A 15,763-nucleotide genomic window follows, 5' to 3' on the forward strand; every position below is an offset into this window, starting at 1 on the left:
TACGGCCAGCCAGCACTATGATAGGTGTAATCATTCTCAGACAACCGGCTATTGGTCAGCTCTCCCTTCTGACCTACAACTTTGCCCAATCGCCCATTTTCCAGCAGGGCACCCGCAACATAGGAATGATTCCCATTTGTCCACAGAAGCCTGCTGGCTTCTGCTGTTGGGCCCCTGTGAGATCAGCGGGATGAAGTATTATTTGCAGAAGGAAGTTTCCAGAGCTCACTTGCTTTGTGCCACAGCACAGCAGATGAAACAGTCCAATTCTATATTTACAGTTTAAACGCTTCTCACAAATGCAAGCTTCTCCCCCTGGAACGATTCAAGAATTTATTAAGTCATACATGCAAAACATACTGCTAAATTGCATTACCAAAAAAGATCAAATGTAAAAATTTCACAATCTTGCAAACTCCATAGATTTTTTTTTGTTCTAGTACTTGAAAGGTTGTAGTGCACGGTAGTGTTCCAGCCAGCGTTTGGGATGTACAGAACGGTGTTAGCACTTGGTTACAGAACCTTGCAGACCCAGCGACTGTTACTAGGTCAAACGGGATGTATGCGTTTCGTAGTGACGTTAAAAAGGTCAGCATCGGAATTAGTTATGGTTACGGTGTCAGGGTACCTGGCAAATGGTGACGTTTAAGAAAGGTAATTAAGGTGGCAAAGTATATAAAAAAAGAATTACTAGAACCAGTATAGCTGCTGCATATGATTTTTACACCAATGTCACTTAAAGACTAAAGAAGCTTCTCAAAAGCATGTATAATACTGGGGCAGAAAAGAAAGCCGGGTGGGAAAAAACAAGGCTATGCTTGAATGTTCTAACCTACCTCAAAAAAAAAAAAAGCAAATATAATCAGAAAATTTTAAAGATACAAGTTATACTGTTCAGTAGGAAGAGATTCTACAACAAAAAGCCGCTAGTGAAAACCAGTGGGTGGGGAAAACGACCAGTCTGAAGGGGCAGTACACGAATGCCCTACTGACAAACGCAGAGGAGGGGAAATAGCGACCTACCCTCAGCTACTACGCCGTGGTCAAGACGTTTTACGGTTTTTCCTCCGCCGCACAACAGAAAATCTATTCAACTATTTTGTAGTGTAAAATGATCGGTACGCAAGAGTCAAAATACTGTCCGGCAACCTCACTCGATCAACGCACCCCCTCCCACGTTATATACTGCTGTCAAGGAAGTAAATACATTTCACAAAGAGCATCAGTCCCTAACGGGCAGGGAAGTGTTTCTGAAGAAGGGAACTCCCGTGGGCTGTCTGTCACGGCATTTTTTTCCCAGGCTCGACAGAGGATGCTACGTGATGACCGTCCGCTGGATGGAAGTTTTAAAGAGCAGCCATTTTCCTAAAGACTTAATTATCTGCGAGAAAACAGGACTATACAGTTTTGCAGTTTCTAACCCCACAGATGTCTGTTTGCTTTTTAAAAAAACAGGTCTGGTGCTCTGTAGACAAAGCACAGTAATGCAATAGAGATCAGCAGATAATTTGGCAACATGTGATTAATCTGAGCAACGAGACTTTTTTTGGGGGGGGGGAATAAGGCTTTCAAATAGGTTTGTCTTTGTTTTTTAGGATCACTTCAATAGAAGGGGGGGGGGAATCTAACCCTTTAGCCAAAGGGGAACGTGAAATTGATGATTGGTTCAACAAAAAAAGTAATGGAAGAGAACTAATTTTTTTTTTAACAGAAGACTTGGCATTGATGTGAATGCTCCATTGATCTGAGCAAAGCACAGGAGGTTTGGGGTGGGGGGTGGGGATGGGAAAGGGGGCAGTGACATTACACCAGCAGGCACTTTCTCTTCCTCTTCTTTACGGGAGGAGGGCAGAGGACCGCTCGGATCGCTTCATCAAAGACTGTCTTGAGGCCTCGCTGCGTGAGTGCTGAGCATTCAAGGTATTTCACTGCACCTGTGGAACACAAGCGAGCCTTAAGCAACGACAAGGCCTGACAGGCAGGAAGCCCAGAGAGAACCTCCGGGGAACCCCGCCCACCCCAGCCCCACCATCCGAGGACTACCAAGTCCATATTCATGTCAAGGGATGGGGGCGGGGCATACCAATCTCCTTCGCCATGGCAAGGCCTTGTGGGTAAGTGATGGGAGTCAGCTTCTTCTCCTTCAGTTTCTCAATGGTGTCTTTGTCATCTCGGAGATCTAGTTTGGTGCCCACGAGAATGATGGGAGTGTTGGGGCAATGGTGCCGCACTTCAGGATACCACTGGGAACAGAAGCAAAGATTACATGCGTGCGTGTACGGGGTCATGCAGCATGCACGCCCAGGCTTCATGGTGTCGTAACAGGCGTACAATCCCCATATGTTTGCAGAGAGATGCTGGGCATCAGCCAACATCCGCACACAGACTTTTTGTCTAAAGATTAAGGAGGAAGCAACTGCAGAATGAGTCATTTCCTCTCTGTTCCTAGCAGAGCCTCAGAAAGGGGACGGAAAAAATGTCAAGGGTCAGTTTAAGCTGGCTTCCCCTTCCTTCACCCTGAGGAACTGCTCAATCAGCAGCATTTCCAGAGCACAGCCAGCAGGCAGAAACCCCTCCGTCCCCACCCTGGCAGAGCCCGCTGCAGTGGGAACGCGGTACAGGAGCCCCCAGCTTAGCTGAACAGCCAAAGAAAGGGCTTGGCTGAACGGGGAGCGTCTTCCCAAGGTCCCCTGCTGCTTCCCAAGAGCCTCACTTCCAGATGCCAGAAACTGTATTCTCTGAACATCCTGAATAGCTGCCAGTTACACAGCCAGCAGCGTGACATTCGCAGCCAACCTTCGCCGTTTGGTGAAAGGAAAATAAAACGGCAGTTTCTCCTGGGGAGAAATAGTTTCTCCTGGGGAGCGGGGACGAGGTTTCAACAAGATTTTACGAAGGAACAAAAGGCTCCAAGTATCCTAGGCTGACAACATGAGGCATTCTTTATTAAAGGAAAAGGGGTTTGTACTTTTCCGGCCAGGTATTACTTTTCAAGGGACGCAACTTTGCAGGAAGCATATTCTCAACAGTATATATGTCAAAACACCTGACGTGAATTTTTACATGTGCGTTTTTTACCCTCTTCCAACAGGTAAACATGTGGCTTTACCCAATGATTTTTTAAAAAATCACTTGTGATTGTAAATACAATTTGAAATTCGCAAAAGGCATCCTAAGAAAAGGACCCCTGGATTTCCACTTACCTTTGCACGAACGTTTTCAAAGGACGCGGGGCTCACGAGAGAGAAGCAAATTAAGAACACGTCCTGCAAAACAGCGTTTGAAAACAGCTTAGTCTACTGCAGTTACTTTCCAGGTTCAATACTTTTTCCACATACTCAAACTTGGAGCTCCATTTGTGGAGATTTCCAGTTACTGATGGGTAACAAACATAACTGGCAAACTGGAAGTCTTCTACAAAGCCGCCTTGCTTTGGAGTTCAGGAAAGACCACCAGAAAATTGGAAGAAACCCATATTGTGTGACACGGACACCTGCCGTTCTATTCCCGCACATCTTCCGCACCTTATGGAAGATGTTCTTCAAGGTTGTTGGATGGGACAATACGCACTTTCTGCTCTAGCCTGCTCCCAACGGTTCAGTCATTTACAAGAATCAGAGGTGCCTTGGAGAGTTAGTTGATTTGTTTGCAGCTCGAGGCCTTCCGTTAGGTCACCAGCTCAGCACCACCACAGCTAAGAACGTGCAGTGAATAAATTGCACATGCATCAGAATGGTGAAGCTGCCGGCTCCCAAACCCCTCAGCCATGCTCTCTCACCTATTCCCAAACAGGGAATCTAAAAGGATTTACCTGCAACCTTTCAAAGCAGCTTTGTGCATTAAGAGGCAGGACGGACATGACAAATCCTGACTGCCCAAACGTAACTGGCCTTTTTAAAGAAAGGGAGAGCGGCATCTCGAGGACTGCTCAGCCCCAGAAGGCAATGAACAGGGCTGCAGGGGCGGAAGCGGGGGAGAAAAGATGGAAGAGCTTGGAGCTTAACGGCTGAAATTTTACATACGCAGAGAGGTTGACGTTTCACCCTGGGAGTTAAATCCTTACCATTCGCTCCTTCAACCTAGTAATAGCACGAAACAACTTCAGTTAAAGTTACGAGCAACTTCCGAGGGAACAACGTAAGGTCTTTGCCCTTCAGACCCATCTGTTCAGCTGATTCACGCGGTACAGTCCTCCACTGCAACCGCGCTTCCTCATGTCTGCTTGTCAAGGAGAACAGTGGTAGCTAAAATCACTTCCCGGGCTGCCTGTTTTCTGGCAGTCCCATGCAAGGAAGCTTCCCGGAATACGTGCCCACCCCCTACTTGACTGCACCGCTCTCCAATAAATGAGCAAAGCTCTGCCAAAAACCAGGAGCACGAAAGCCATTTGCCCCCACCCACCTGGCCTAAAATGCTGCGGTGCTCTTCCTGAAATGCATTATTTGCACGCAGGACTGCAGAGTCTTTAATATTTCAGTTGCAAAATGGGAGGGGAAGCAGCTTTGGTCTCGCTCATTATAGCTTAGCCTCTCCAGTGACACTGGTCTTTGAAGACGGACTCACCCTCTGTTCTCTATTGCCACTAGAAGACTTGTCTTTGGATTTGTTTTTGACTGAAGGACTGGCCAGTAGTTGGGAATCAAAACAGGAGGGACACCTCTGACTGCTTTTCTTTTTAAAATAAACTCCCTGTTCTTAGACTGAGTTCTTGAACAATAAAATTGAAACGAGACCCATATGTAAAAATACCTCTCATCGATTCTTCTCTGCAGCAACAAAATTAGCACTACGGAGTCTTCTAAGAACTGAACCTTTTACTCTAAAGTTGTTCTAGAAAGCAGGGACCATTTATTAACACCCGGTACAATCCATTTGAGCCTCGGCTGGGCCATGTAAGAGCACTGCAAAAGGATATGTACCAAAGAGACCACTGACTGAAGGGGGCCAGGACACAGTCTTTCTGAAAAAGGGATCTTTAGCAGACTATCGAACTGCTTTTTAGTAAGACTCAGCATAGTATCTCCACTGCAGTTCTGAGGTGTGTATTTTCTTCATCACTTGGTGGTTGCTCCAAATGAGTCACTCTCACTTTAGTCTCTCTTGGGGGGGGGGGAACCCCCCGTTTTTGTTTCTTTTCTGGCTCTTCCGGCACCTCTCTCGGAAGCGGTAATATAGCCAAGGGCAGGTCATTGTCAGCTCCTTGGTCTCGGGCCCAAATGGGGAAAAAAACCCAACAAACAGTTTTGCGGTTTCACAGGGTATACATTAGGAGCTGAAATGGTGTTCCCAGAACTGGAAACCTAAATGATTCATGAGCCAAGATGATCACAGAATTAGAATACTGGGGCTTTTTTTAAAAACCCTGCAAGAGTCCAGTTTCACAGTGTTTGAAAGGAAGAGAATTAAAACCCTTTCTCTGAAACCAAGGAACTATCCCATCTATTCATCTGCTGTCTGAACGCTATGCTTGGGAATGAAGACTGACCTACCAATGCTGCAGGATCCACCTGCGCATAAAGGAGGAAACAGGATTTATATCATGAACCTTGGGCAAACTCTAAAAAATGACTGGTTCCAAGCATTTGCCTGCCTGACTCATAATTTTGGAAAGCTCTGTGCCAAAGAGCTAAGCAGCCCGACCTCTTGTACCCCCTTCCCCAGAACTACCAAAGGACAGCACACGACCATTCAAACAGCTGCACACATGGAGAATGCTGATCTATTTCATCCCACCCACCGTCTTTCAAATGGACTTGTTGGGGCCCTCCCAAGCATAGGCGTGTAAAGAAGCCATTCTGCCACAAAGCATCTCTGCACGGCAACGCTGTCAAGCGCTTAGACATGATAGTGTCAGCCCGTGCCTGAATACCCAGGCTGAACAAAGGCTCCATTCAGTACAGCTCCGCTTTCTGATAAAACCGCTCCGCGTCCGAGGTTTATGATTTAGCCATGACGGTCCTCGGGTGGATTCTTGGGTCTGTGCTCACATGAGCACGGCTCAGCATCAGCAGCCTGGAACTTTTTGGACAGGGCATTGAGCCTTTGTGGTTTAGTGCAAATGACTCAGCTGGGCCTTTCCGAACCTGCTCAGTCGAGATCTAATAGCATTCCCGGGGAAAGCGTGCATTTTGCAAGCAACAAATGAGCAGCTCCGCAGGATGAGGAAGCCAGAGAGATTCAGAACACGGTTGCGTGTTGAAAACGTCACGCAAGCACAGCGATTGTGGCTGCGAGGAGGCAGAAAGTTGCTGCATTTAGGGGAGCGTGCAACTGCAGCACCAGCAAATTAATTGTTAGAAATTCAGAGACAATCCACCGGGGATTTGGCCAACACGAGCCCCACGGAAACCAACGGGAGTCTTGTAGAAGTACAAAGCATGCTTGTGAAGGCCCGGGCAGCTTCAGGCACGACAATCCTGGGCAACCAAAAAGGAGGTTGCTTTCAGACTGGCTGGCAGCGCGAGATTGCCGCATCCGAAAGGAAATTCATAGAGGCGACCCGTTCTAGCCAGCCCTGTTTGTTCAAATGTGATAATTCTGCCCTACCAGCTGAATACGGAAGGGCCTGTGGACTGGGCTGGCAGCGTGGGGTCACCTGGTGTTAAACTGTCCTTGATGTGGGCTTACCCTAGAGATCGTGTTTCTTAGACTTCACCAGATGGCAGTTTACAACTAGGGAGGACAGCATCTATTACTGTGGAGGTTTTGCTCGACAGCAGCTGGTCTGCTGCTGGGAACACAGAGGTCACTGCCAGTTCCTGCATGGCCTTGCAGGTACTAGCTAGCACACTGGACATGTCTCTGGAACCATCTTCCCACCTATAAACCTGCAAGGGGAAGCCACAAAGAAAGGCAAACGAGCGGTCAAGTCTTGTCCAATAAAACGCTTACAGTCTGTGGGTAGGATAGCGGCCGCAATCTGTCATAGTCCTCTTGTCCAGCTGTATCCCATAAGCCCAGGTTGACTGGTTTCCCATCAACCATCACATTGGCAGAATAATTGTCGAAGCTGCAGAGGAAGAAGAAAAGTTAAGTGCAGACTCTGAAGCCTGGCTGGTTTTAGTGCCATATCTTGTTTTAAACCTCAAGCTGTTTGAATGTCACTTGAGCAAGATCCTTGCCTATGTGTCATGCGAGGGTTGCTCAAAATAAATTGAACAGGAGTCGTGAAACATGGCTACTCCACTCTTGGGACAATGCCCGATCATTTCAAGGATGCTGCCATGGAATCCTTGTGGACTGTGTGCTTCTGTCGATGTGTCACACAGTACATAAAGCACTACATCCAGAAATTCAGAAAAATGGTCTCTTGGCCAAGCAAAATTACACAGGGGCCAAGATTGTTTTCAACTACACATACAGACAACAGCAGGCAAGACCTTGTACGCATTCGAATAATGCATGTATCTTTTTTGCTCAAAAGGTGTTTGTCACGGGAACATTTCTTTAAAGGTGCAAGCACTGGATCATGACTGTCCCAAAGGGTGATATCACAACATGACATTTACTAGGCAGACTATGTTTACAAAGTGGTTTGCCGCTGCCTTCCCCAGTTGTCTACACATAACCCCTTGCAAGCTGGGTACTCATTTTACCGACCTCAGAGGGATGGAAGGCTGAGTCATCCTATACTCTTCTCCACCAAAAGTTCTAAGCAGAATTGTAACTTCATCTGCCACATGCTGGACTATCTTTGTTTTAGAATGCTCTGCTTGGGTGCTAGTGCCTACCTAGTTCTGTTATATCTGAAACCGACTTCCATCGGGATCAAACTCAGGTTGTGAGCAGAGACTGGACGGCAGTACAGCAGCTTACCGCTCTGTACCAAGGGGCACATGTTTTAGATATACGCCTCCAGCAACAGCAAGGAGCCAAAATGCCAAGCAACTAGCTCTGTTTGCTCAGGAGGACGTTCATTTCGAGTTTCTTGAACAATCGCACAAAAGGCTCTAGAAGGGAACTGAAAGGTACAATTTGGTACCACCCACTTCAGGATTTAATCAGCCTCCTACGCAGTTCAATTTAAGCAAGTCACCTTTGCTGATAAAAGATTTATGGCCAAGAATATGACGCAGGAAAGAGAGCGCCTGGGGCGGGACAGCAGGAAGGGCCCCGACTAAACCCAAATCCCTGCTCAGCAATGCAGTCAAGAACTGTGCAGTCCTTTAGACGCTGAGGAGTGCTGGAAAAAGTTAAACATTAAAACTTACACAGTGGGTATGTATTCTCCAGGAAACGCATTGGTCGTGTAACTGATGAGTAGGCATGTTTTACCTACAGCTCTGTGAAGAGGAAAAAGAAACATCCAGGTAAGAGTTTATCAACACAGAACACACAATATCACTTTTTGCCATTTGCAAGAAGACCAATCCACCAGTACTGGATGCACTTTAGAGGTGATCAATCAAGAAAAGCTTCATACTCCTCACTGCATATCTAAACTAAATTTCTGGACCTAACATGGATTACCAGACAGATCCAACCTCAAAGGCGCCGACAAATATGACTCAAGTGCTCCACGCAAAAAGCTCCCTACCCACAGAAAGCTAGCAGGCCAGGGGAAAGGAGTTCATAACCTACCTTCTGCCCTGACGCACTTGTTTTCTATGGACAAGGAGTTTAATAGATGGAGTGTTACTGGAATATATATACAGTGTGTTAATCTCTTGCAGTCTGATGTGGCACAATCTAGCAAAGTCTGTACCGCGCATGAGATCGGCATGTTCAGACTGGTCTTCCAAGTTGACGTGAAGACATAAAATCTTTCCACCTGGCTCAACGTGAAGTGCTACAAATATATACGAAACATAGCTGAAAACGCTGCAAGAGAGTTCAGGTACTGCTATCCATTTTTAGACATCAGGGATTCCTGTTCACCTGATACACATATTTTGCTCTTGGGTTAGCCCAACCCTTCCTTGTCCTGACATTCCTGTAGGCCCAAGATTACACCTAAACTGGAAAAACCCAGCTCCAGAGCCTCTTGGTGCATTCCATTTGCTTTATGAAGTTCTGCCTCTTTGACATATACACACCCTTCTGTAAAATGACAAGAAGAATATGAAGTTGCACCTCTTCAGGAAGGGAGTTTGGGGTTTGTTTGTTTTTAAGTGCCAGAATTAGCTAAAGAAGTAGGACCACGCAGGGTACTTCAGAAGCATGAGTTACTGTCAGAACTATTTGGAACGTCTAACTTGTATTCCCAGTTGCCAGGAGAAGAGACTCTCACATGTTTGCCCTTTCCTTCCCAATGAGCTAATTGTGCTGCAGCTATCCTGTGACTGCCGGTGTTTGCAAAGCACTATGAAGATGGATGCCACTAGCTAAACAGCAAACATAATGACCCTCTGTACAGAAATTAAGCACTACCAGGCGTGTCTGTGCAACCTGAAATCCATGGATGGGACAGTGTGGTTTCTAGACCGCATGCCACAGGTCTGCCTGTTCAGATCTCCCTGCCTATAGTTCTCCCATTTCCCCCTCTAGCCAAAAGTCTACAGAGGCCACTCAAAGCAGTCTGGGAAAGAAATGCCAAAAGATGGCAAGTCAGGCACCAACGGCTGAAGAGAGCCCACGCTGCACAAGTCAGGCAGGTCCACTAAAACTACCAAGGAAATGCCAGCAAGAATAAACATGTCCCAGAGGCCTCCGCTACAGAATTCCCCCACCCTAAGCTTCCTGCCTTCTCAGCTTGCTGGCTCTCTGCCTTATGAATCAGAGAGCCCTCTGAACAGTTACTCAACTTTTAAAAAAACCCAGCATTCAGCTACTCATTCCAAGTATATGAAGAGAGGCAAACAACTACAGCCAATTCCCCTCCAGGGAAACTGATAGCAACTTTCTCTTATTAAAAATGTAAAAGATCTACAGAAAGCCTGAGCAGCATTAGGTAAGTACGCCGCGGTTTTAATCTTACAGCCCTGACCAATGTACCCTTTTTTTTGCAACAAGACTGCTAATTTTGACAATAACTGAATTTCAGTCATCTCCTCCCTTCTGTAAAATATATCCACTCAAAAATGGTTTTTGGATTGTGGAATGGTTAGACCCAGGAGTTCAGCTGCTTCAGCCGCAAATCTCACTAAGACAGACCATTCACTTTCTGAGCCTAACCTGGAAAGTGGGGGCAGATCATCCTAAACTCCTTAGAGCAGGGGTCTTCAAACTATGGCCCTCCATATGTTCAGAGACTATAATTCCCATGAGCCCTACCACTTGGCCATGCTGGCAGAGGCTGATGGGAATTGTAGTCCATGAACATCTGGAGGGCCATAGTTTGAAGACCCCTGCCTTAGAGGAACAGCAGCAGGATAAAATGTGAGAATCAGCACCAACATTCCCGACTAATTTTAAAACACTATTTTACACATGCATTGATTTCCCCACAACTTTTATTTTCAACCGTTATCTTGGAGTTACTTGGAAGGTGCCTATTGTATTACTTGCGCTAAGCATGTTGGCTCATTGTGTCATTTGAACAATTAATCTGAACAGTTCTGATCTGAATCAAACCTCCAGAGAACTCACAAAACAAGCCTCAGTCATGCGACGCCTCGACCCCGCACCCAGAGATGGCCGTGATGCGTTTGGGAGCTATATCTGTAGCTCTCAGAGAAGCTCCACACGTTTGTTCTGGCGCCCAGTTATGCTCAAGACAACACAAGGATACTTGTTTCTCTTTTTAAAAAAATCTAGCTGCATAAAACCAGACTTGTTTTCCAGATGGACTGCAGTGCTCCCCTGATCTGTGACATCCAGTCAAGAGAGAGAGAAAAGTGACGCTCGGCCTCGAAGCTGTGGAACTTGATGGCACCAAAATATAGAGGGAGGGAGGGGGGAGAGGAGAGAGAGAGCACGTGCAATGGTCCTATGAAGGCGATACCTACTCCCTTGTAAACATACTTCGGATTTGGACTACAAGTCACCCCGAGGCCAGTGGGATGCTGTTCCTAGTAAATATGCTGAGCACTGCACAGTTTCTCCCCAGCGTCAGGAAGTGACTTTGCTTTGTTAACCACAAAAACGGAGCACGGATTCTGTGCCAAAACCACAGAAGCCGCCTGTTGCCAACAACAAACATGAAGCCCCTCAGCCTCGTTTTGAAAGTGTCAGGGCTCTAAATACGCTGCACCTTATCGGAACTGATACAGATCAGTTCAGCCTTGGGCAAACTGGGCCTCGATGGCTGATTGCCTGGACCATATGGATGTTTTTACAACATGCTCTCAAGCTGAAGTGCAAGACTCTCCACAGCATCAGCAGCCAGGTCTTGGAGCTCCTGTTCACTTGGGTAGCAGCAAACGCACCAGGTTTGTATCTGCACCTTCACCGGTAATTTATATGCTGCCCAGCCCTGCCCATGTCCTTACCCCTGGTGTGAGTGAACCAAGCATTACACTAAATAGCTGGAGGCTACCCTCAAGTAGGGTGCTGGCTGGCTGCGTGAACCTTGAGGGCTGGGACTGCCCTAGTCACAATGGCCCTGCCATTAAAAAGTGTTCTTGTGTCTTTCCCTGCAGTAATACAGGCAGGGGGTGTGTTTTCGACAGCGTCTCAGGCATTACCAGGCACTTCGTGTTCAAGGAAGAAACTAAACATTGGGATCAACTGAGAGCTCAGGGCCAAGAAGAGGAAAGAAAACAAATACAAACACTGTGATGGTATCAGGCTTTGGATTTAACAACATATGGATTGTTGTGAAGCAAAACTTGGTTATAAATTAACCATGCAGAAGATGGGGCTGCCATAACTGAGACATTTTATGACAGTTCTGTGCTATTTAGTAACTTGTTCAAATATTATCTTGTCTATTTCAAACATGTGAGCTGCCTCGTGACCCTAGTGAGGGCAGAAAAGCAGGATGTTATTGGAAATAAAACAATCCTAAGAACATTAAACAACATATAAATGTATAGCAAGCAAATGGAGAGACCGAACTGAAACAGAACAGAATCCGTGATATGAGTGTGTGTGTGTAGGAGAGTGAGAAAAAAATGCTGCCTTTTTATTTGAGGGCTGTTTTATCGGGGAAGGTATGCCCTTTTGTCTGTGCAACATACTTTTGTAGAAGTGTGTAGTTACATATGGCTTTTTTTACTCAAACCCACCCAAGTAGATTCATATAACCCAAATTAAAACCAGATATCCCCAGCACCAGCTTCCTCAAAACCAATAAACCGTCCCCCACACAGCTAGGCCTCCCTGACACTTTAAACACTTTCAAATAAAAACATATCCTATTGCTTAGAAAACACTAATATTCACAACTTTTTTTAAAATTTGCTACTCCAACTCCCCTCCCCCCGCCACACATGTGAGAGTCTCTCTGTCGGTATTGCAAGCCTGGTATTCCTAGAAATCTCCCATTCAAATGCTAGCACTGATATGCCTACAAAGAATCCAAGATAAGAGGGAAATCTACTTCCGCTTCTACAGACCAATTTCAGAGATGGTAGCCATGTTACAGGGCACTCCCGTGTAGACTTACACCCACCTATGCCAGCCAAAAAAAAAAAAAATCAACATTCCGACCAGAGTAGAATTTTATTTCAGGTTGTGGCCATAGACCATAACAACGCAAAATAAGAACTCCAACACAACACTCCCACGACACATTTTAAATAGAGTCCAATAAAACAATGGAAAAAGAAAAATGTAAATATTACACCCCTTTAGTTTAGGATTACAACGTCACGGATCTTCCTTATAACTGACAATGTTAAAGTGGCAATGTTAAAGGTAGTAGAGGGGATGGCATTAGCCATCAGTTCACTTACACTGGAGTAAGTCTTCACAGGAGCGCCCAGCAAAACTGAAGAAATTTGCCCACTGCAAAACCGAGCTTCTAAAATAGCTTACAGTATAGCTAGAAGGTTACACGCCCGAGTTCTAACTTATCTGGTGAAATGATGCATCCTTAATTACGGGAACTGATTACCGGTTTTATGCTGCAATTATTGTTGCTACCCATCTTAGAAGCTGTCAAAAGAAAGGCTGGGGAGGTGGGGAGAGAAAGGAGTTATATAAATCTTCTAAATAAAGAACCCAAATGGCTAAAACCCGCGGTGTAGCATGAAGTAACCAACCATACATCAAATGCGATATCCAGGCTACGCACAATGCCAATAGTGAAAATATGATACAATAAGTGCATCTTGGAACAGACTAAAAAAAAACCCAACCAGAATATCTAATAATATAGTCCTGAATTGTGGAAACAACCCAAATGTGGGCCAGATCAGCTTTTCCATGCCTGGGGTCTGTTCCCACCCTCCTAAGAATTATTGCACTGAATTATTAATTGTGGCCACTGGGCAGAACAAATGCAATAAATAACTATGGTATATCATAATACATAAAGCCCCCCTACAAAACATTAAAAATGTCACTTCGATCGTCTCCAGGGAACACTGCCGTTCCAACTGCAACACTGATCCTTGGAAATGAAGCGTACCAGCTGCCATATGTAACACAAACCAGTCATACGTCACACAAAGTCCTACACAATGCCAGAGTCATACACATTTATGTGCACAGCCCCCGACATCGGGCCTGGATCTTACTTTATTTTAATCCACCCCTTCTTCCAAAGTAACTTAGCTGGTTCTTCTCCACTTTTCCCTTGTCTCACAACAACCCTGTGAGGTTGGACAGCCTCTTTGGGAAACTGAACCTACACAACGTCAGAATCCTACACATTTATGTGTACAGCCCCGTGCCCCAGGACTGGATCTTACTTTATTTTAACCCCCTCCTTCTTCCAAAGTAACTTAGCTGGTTCTTCTCCGGTTTTCCCTTGTCTCACAACAACCCTGCGAGGTTGGACAGCCTCTTTGGGAAACTGAACCTACACAACGTCAGAATCCTACACATTTATGTGTACAGCCCCGTGCCCCAGGACTGGATCTTACTTTATTTTAACCCCCTCCTTCTTCCAAAGTAACTTAGCTGGTTCTTTTCCACTTGTCCCACTTCTCACATAAACCCTGCGAGATTGGACAGCCTCCTCGAAAAACTGAACCTACACAACGTCAGAATCCTACACATTTAAGTGTACAGCCCCCTGCCCCAGGATTGGATCTTACTTTATTTTAACCCACCCTTTCTTCCAAAGTAACTTAGCTGGTTCTTCTCCACTTTTCCCTTGTCTCACAACAACCCTGCGAGGTTGGACCGCCTCCTTGGAAAACTGACCCAAGCGATGGTGATAAAGCCCCGACGATAGGGGGGATCAAGGCCCGGAAATGGGGGAAAGTCTTTTGCTTACCCGTCTCCCACCACCACACACTTGATGGCCTGCATCGGGGCGGCGGCCGCTCCTGCTGCTGCTTCGGGCCGGTTCTCGGGGCCTCCTCCGAGGAGCCCCCGCGAAGTTTCGTCACGCGAAGGAGGGAAAAGGGGAGGATCGCGGCTGCCCCCGCTTTTTTCCTCTTGTGTTTTAAACTGGGGGTGGGGGGAGAGAAACGGTTCTCAACGACGAGGCAGCGGCCACCACCCAAAGCGCGAGGGGCAAGGAAACAGGAAGTGGCCGCTCCGCTCACATCCGGCTCCGCGCTCGCTCCCCGACGGCGCTCTGAGATCGCAAAGTTGGGGCAAGGCTGGCTTTAACGCTGACCCGAAAGGCTTCGGAAAGGCTCGGCTAGGCTTCGGAGACTCCTCCCGCCGCGTTCGGAAGAGCTCGGCTGCCCAACCATCCCGCCTTCGGGCACTCTCGGCACGGCTTCGACTTCCCCCGCCCCTCCGGTCCTGACCGAAAGCCTGCTGTTCGGACAGCTTCGGCAAGACTCGGGTTTTTGTCGGCTCGCGCTACTTAGCCTTCGGAAGATTCGACTCTTCGTGTTCGTTAACTTCCGCCGTTGAGTTAAGCCTTGCTGGCGGGTCGTTCGGTCAACTTCTCTCCTTTTCTGGGCAAGGTGTGTGACCAATTGTGTTGTTGTTATATTGTCACACCCGAACAACTCCAAAAAATGGCAAACAATCACAACTGCCCCAAAGTGATAATATCATGTCCATTTTTTTTTTTTTTTAAAAAGTCTCATTGGTGACTGGCTGATTTTGTGTGGCTCTTAAGTTAGCATAAGTGGAGCCATCTTTATTTTCCACAGGGTTCCTTCCTGGCTAATTTTATTTTATTTATATATTACATTTATATCCTGCCAGTTTCTCAAAGGGACTCGAGGCGGCTTACACATAAAACATAATGAACCTTTGTGCCCTGGCAGTGTTTCTGCAGGCTTAAAAAATATTAATTATAAGTAGACAAGGACTCTGTCTATGAATGCAAATAAGGGGGTACAGAGTAAAAAATTGACTAATCCTCCCTGCAGCTTCAGGAAGCTAGATTCAATGTCTGAGCGGCATATATTTGTCAATACTTGCTTGTGTCTAGTTGACCTATATAATTTTTCGTCTTTAGTAAGGCTGTGATGTCATTAAAACTATAAAAGTTCTATGCATAATGAACTTAGAACTTCCCTTGTCTTCAGTTTGCTACATAGACAAGGCAAACTTCTCAGTTTCAAGCTTTTAATAAACGATTACTTGTGGGGAGATTCCCTGGGCTGTTATTGTGACAGGAAACCTTAATATTGCTTTATTAAGAGCCAGCGTGGCGTAGTGGCTAAGAGAAGCAGCAGGCTCCAATCTGGAGTACCAGGTTCGAGTCCCCACTCCTCCACATGAGTGGCTGACTCCTATCCAGTGAACCAGATGTGTTTCCGCTCTCCTACGTTCCTGCTGGGGGACCTTGGGCTAGTCACAGTGT

The 15,763-nt window shown here is 46.3% G+C and overlaps 1 protein-coding gene across 1 annotated transcript; it reads right to left on the reverse strand.

The window, feature by feature from the left end:
- Positions 1-319: 319 nt before the first annotated feature.
- RAC1 (Rac family small GTPase 1) lies at positions 320-14,584 on the reverse strand. Its single transcript, XM_048493241.1, has 6 exons — positions 14,267-14,584; positions 8,211-8,282; positions 6,892-7,009; positions 3,204-3,266; positions 2,084-2,243; positions 320-1,934 (listed from the first exon to the last, which is right to left on the reverse strand). Exons 1-6 carry the CDS (start codon positions 14,299-14,301, stop codon positions 1,804-1,806), a joined length of 579 nt encoding a protein of 192 aa, XP_048349198.1. The 5' UTR covers positions 14,302-14,584; the 3' UTR covers positions 320-1,803.
- Positions 14,585-15,763: the final 1,179 nt, after the last annotated feature.

This window comes from Sphaerodactylus townsendi, linkage group LG04 (assembly GCF_021028975.2).
Source record: "Sphaerodactylus townsendi isolate TG3544 linkage group LG04, MPM_Stown_v2.3, whole genome shotgun sequence".
NCBI lineage: Eukaryota > Metazoa > Chordata > Lepidosauria > Squamata > Sphaerodactylidae > Sphaerodactylus > Sphaerodactylus townsendi.

What these genes read in the sequence shown, in the direction of transcription:
- RAC1 (XM_048493241.1), bottom strand. Translation starts at nt 14,301, where the DNA reads ATGCAGGCCATCAAGTGTGTGGTGGTGGGAGACGG. An exon ending in GGAGAATACATACCCACTGT is followed by an intron (nt 7,010 to 8,210) that starts GTAAGTTTTAAT and finishes CTTCCTCTGCAG; the next exon opens with CTTCGACAATTATTCTGCCA. An exon ending in CGCTATCCTACCCACAGACT is followed by an intron (nt 3,267 to 6,891) that starts GTAAGCGTTTTA and finishes GCTGTTTTGCAG; the next exon opens with GACGTGTTCTTAATTTGCTT.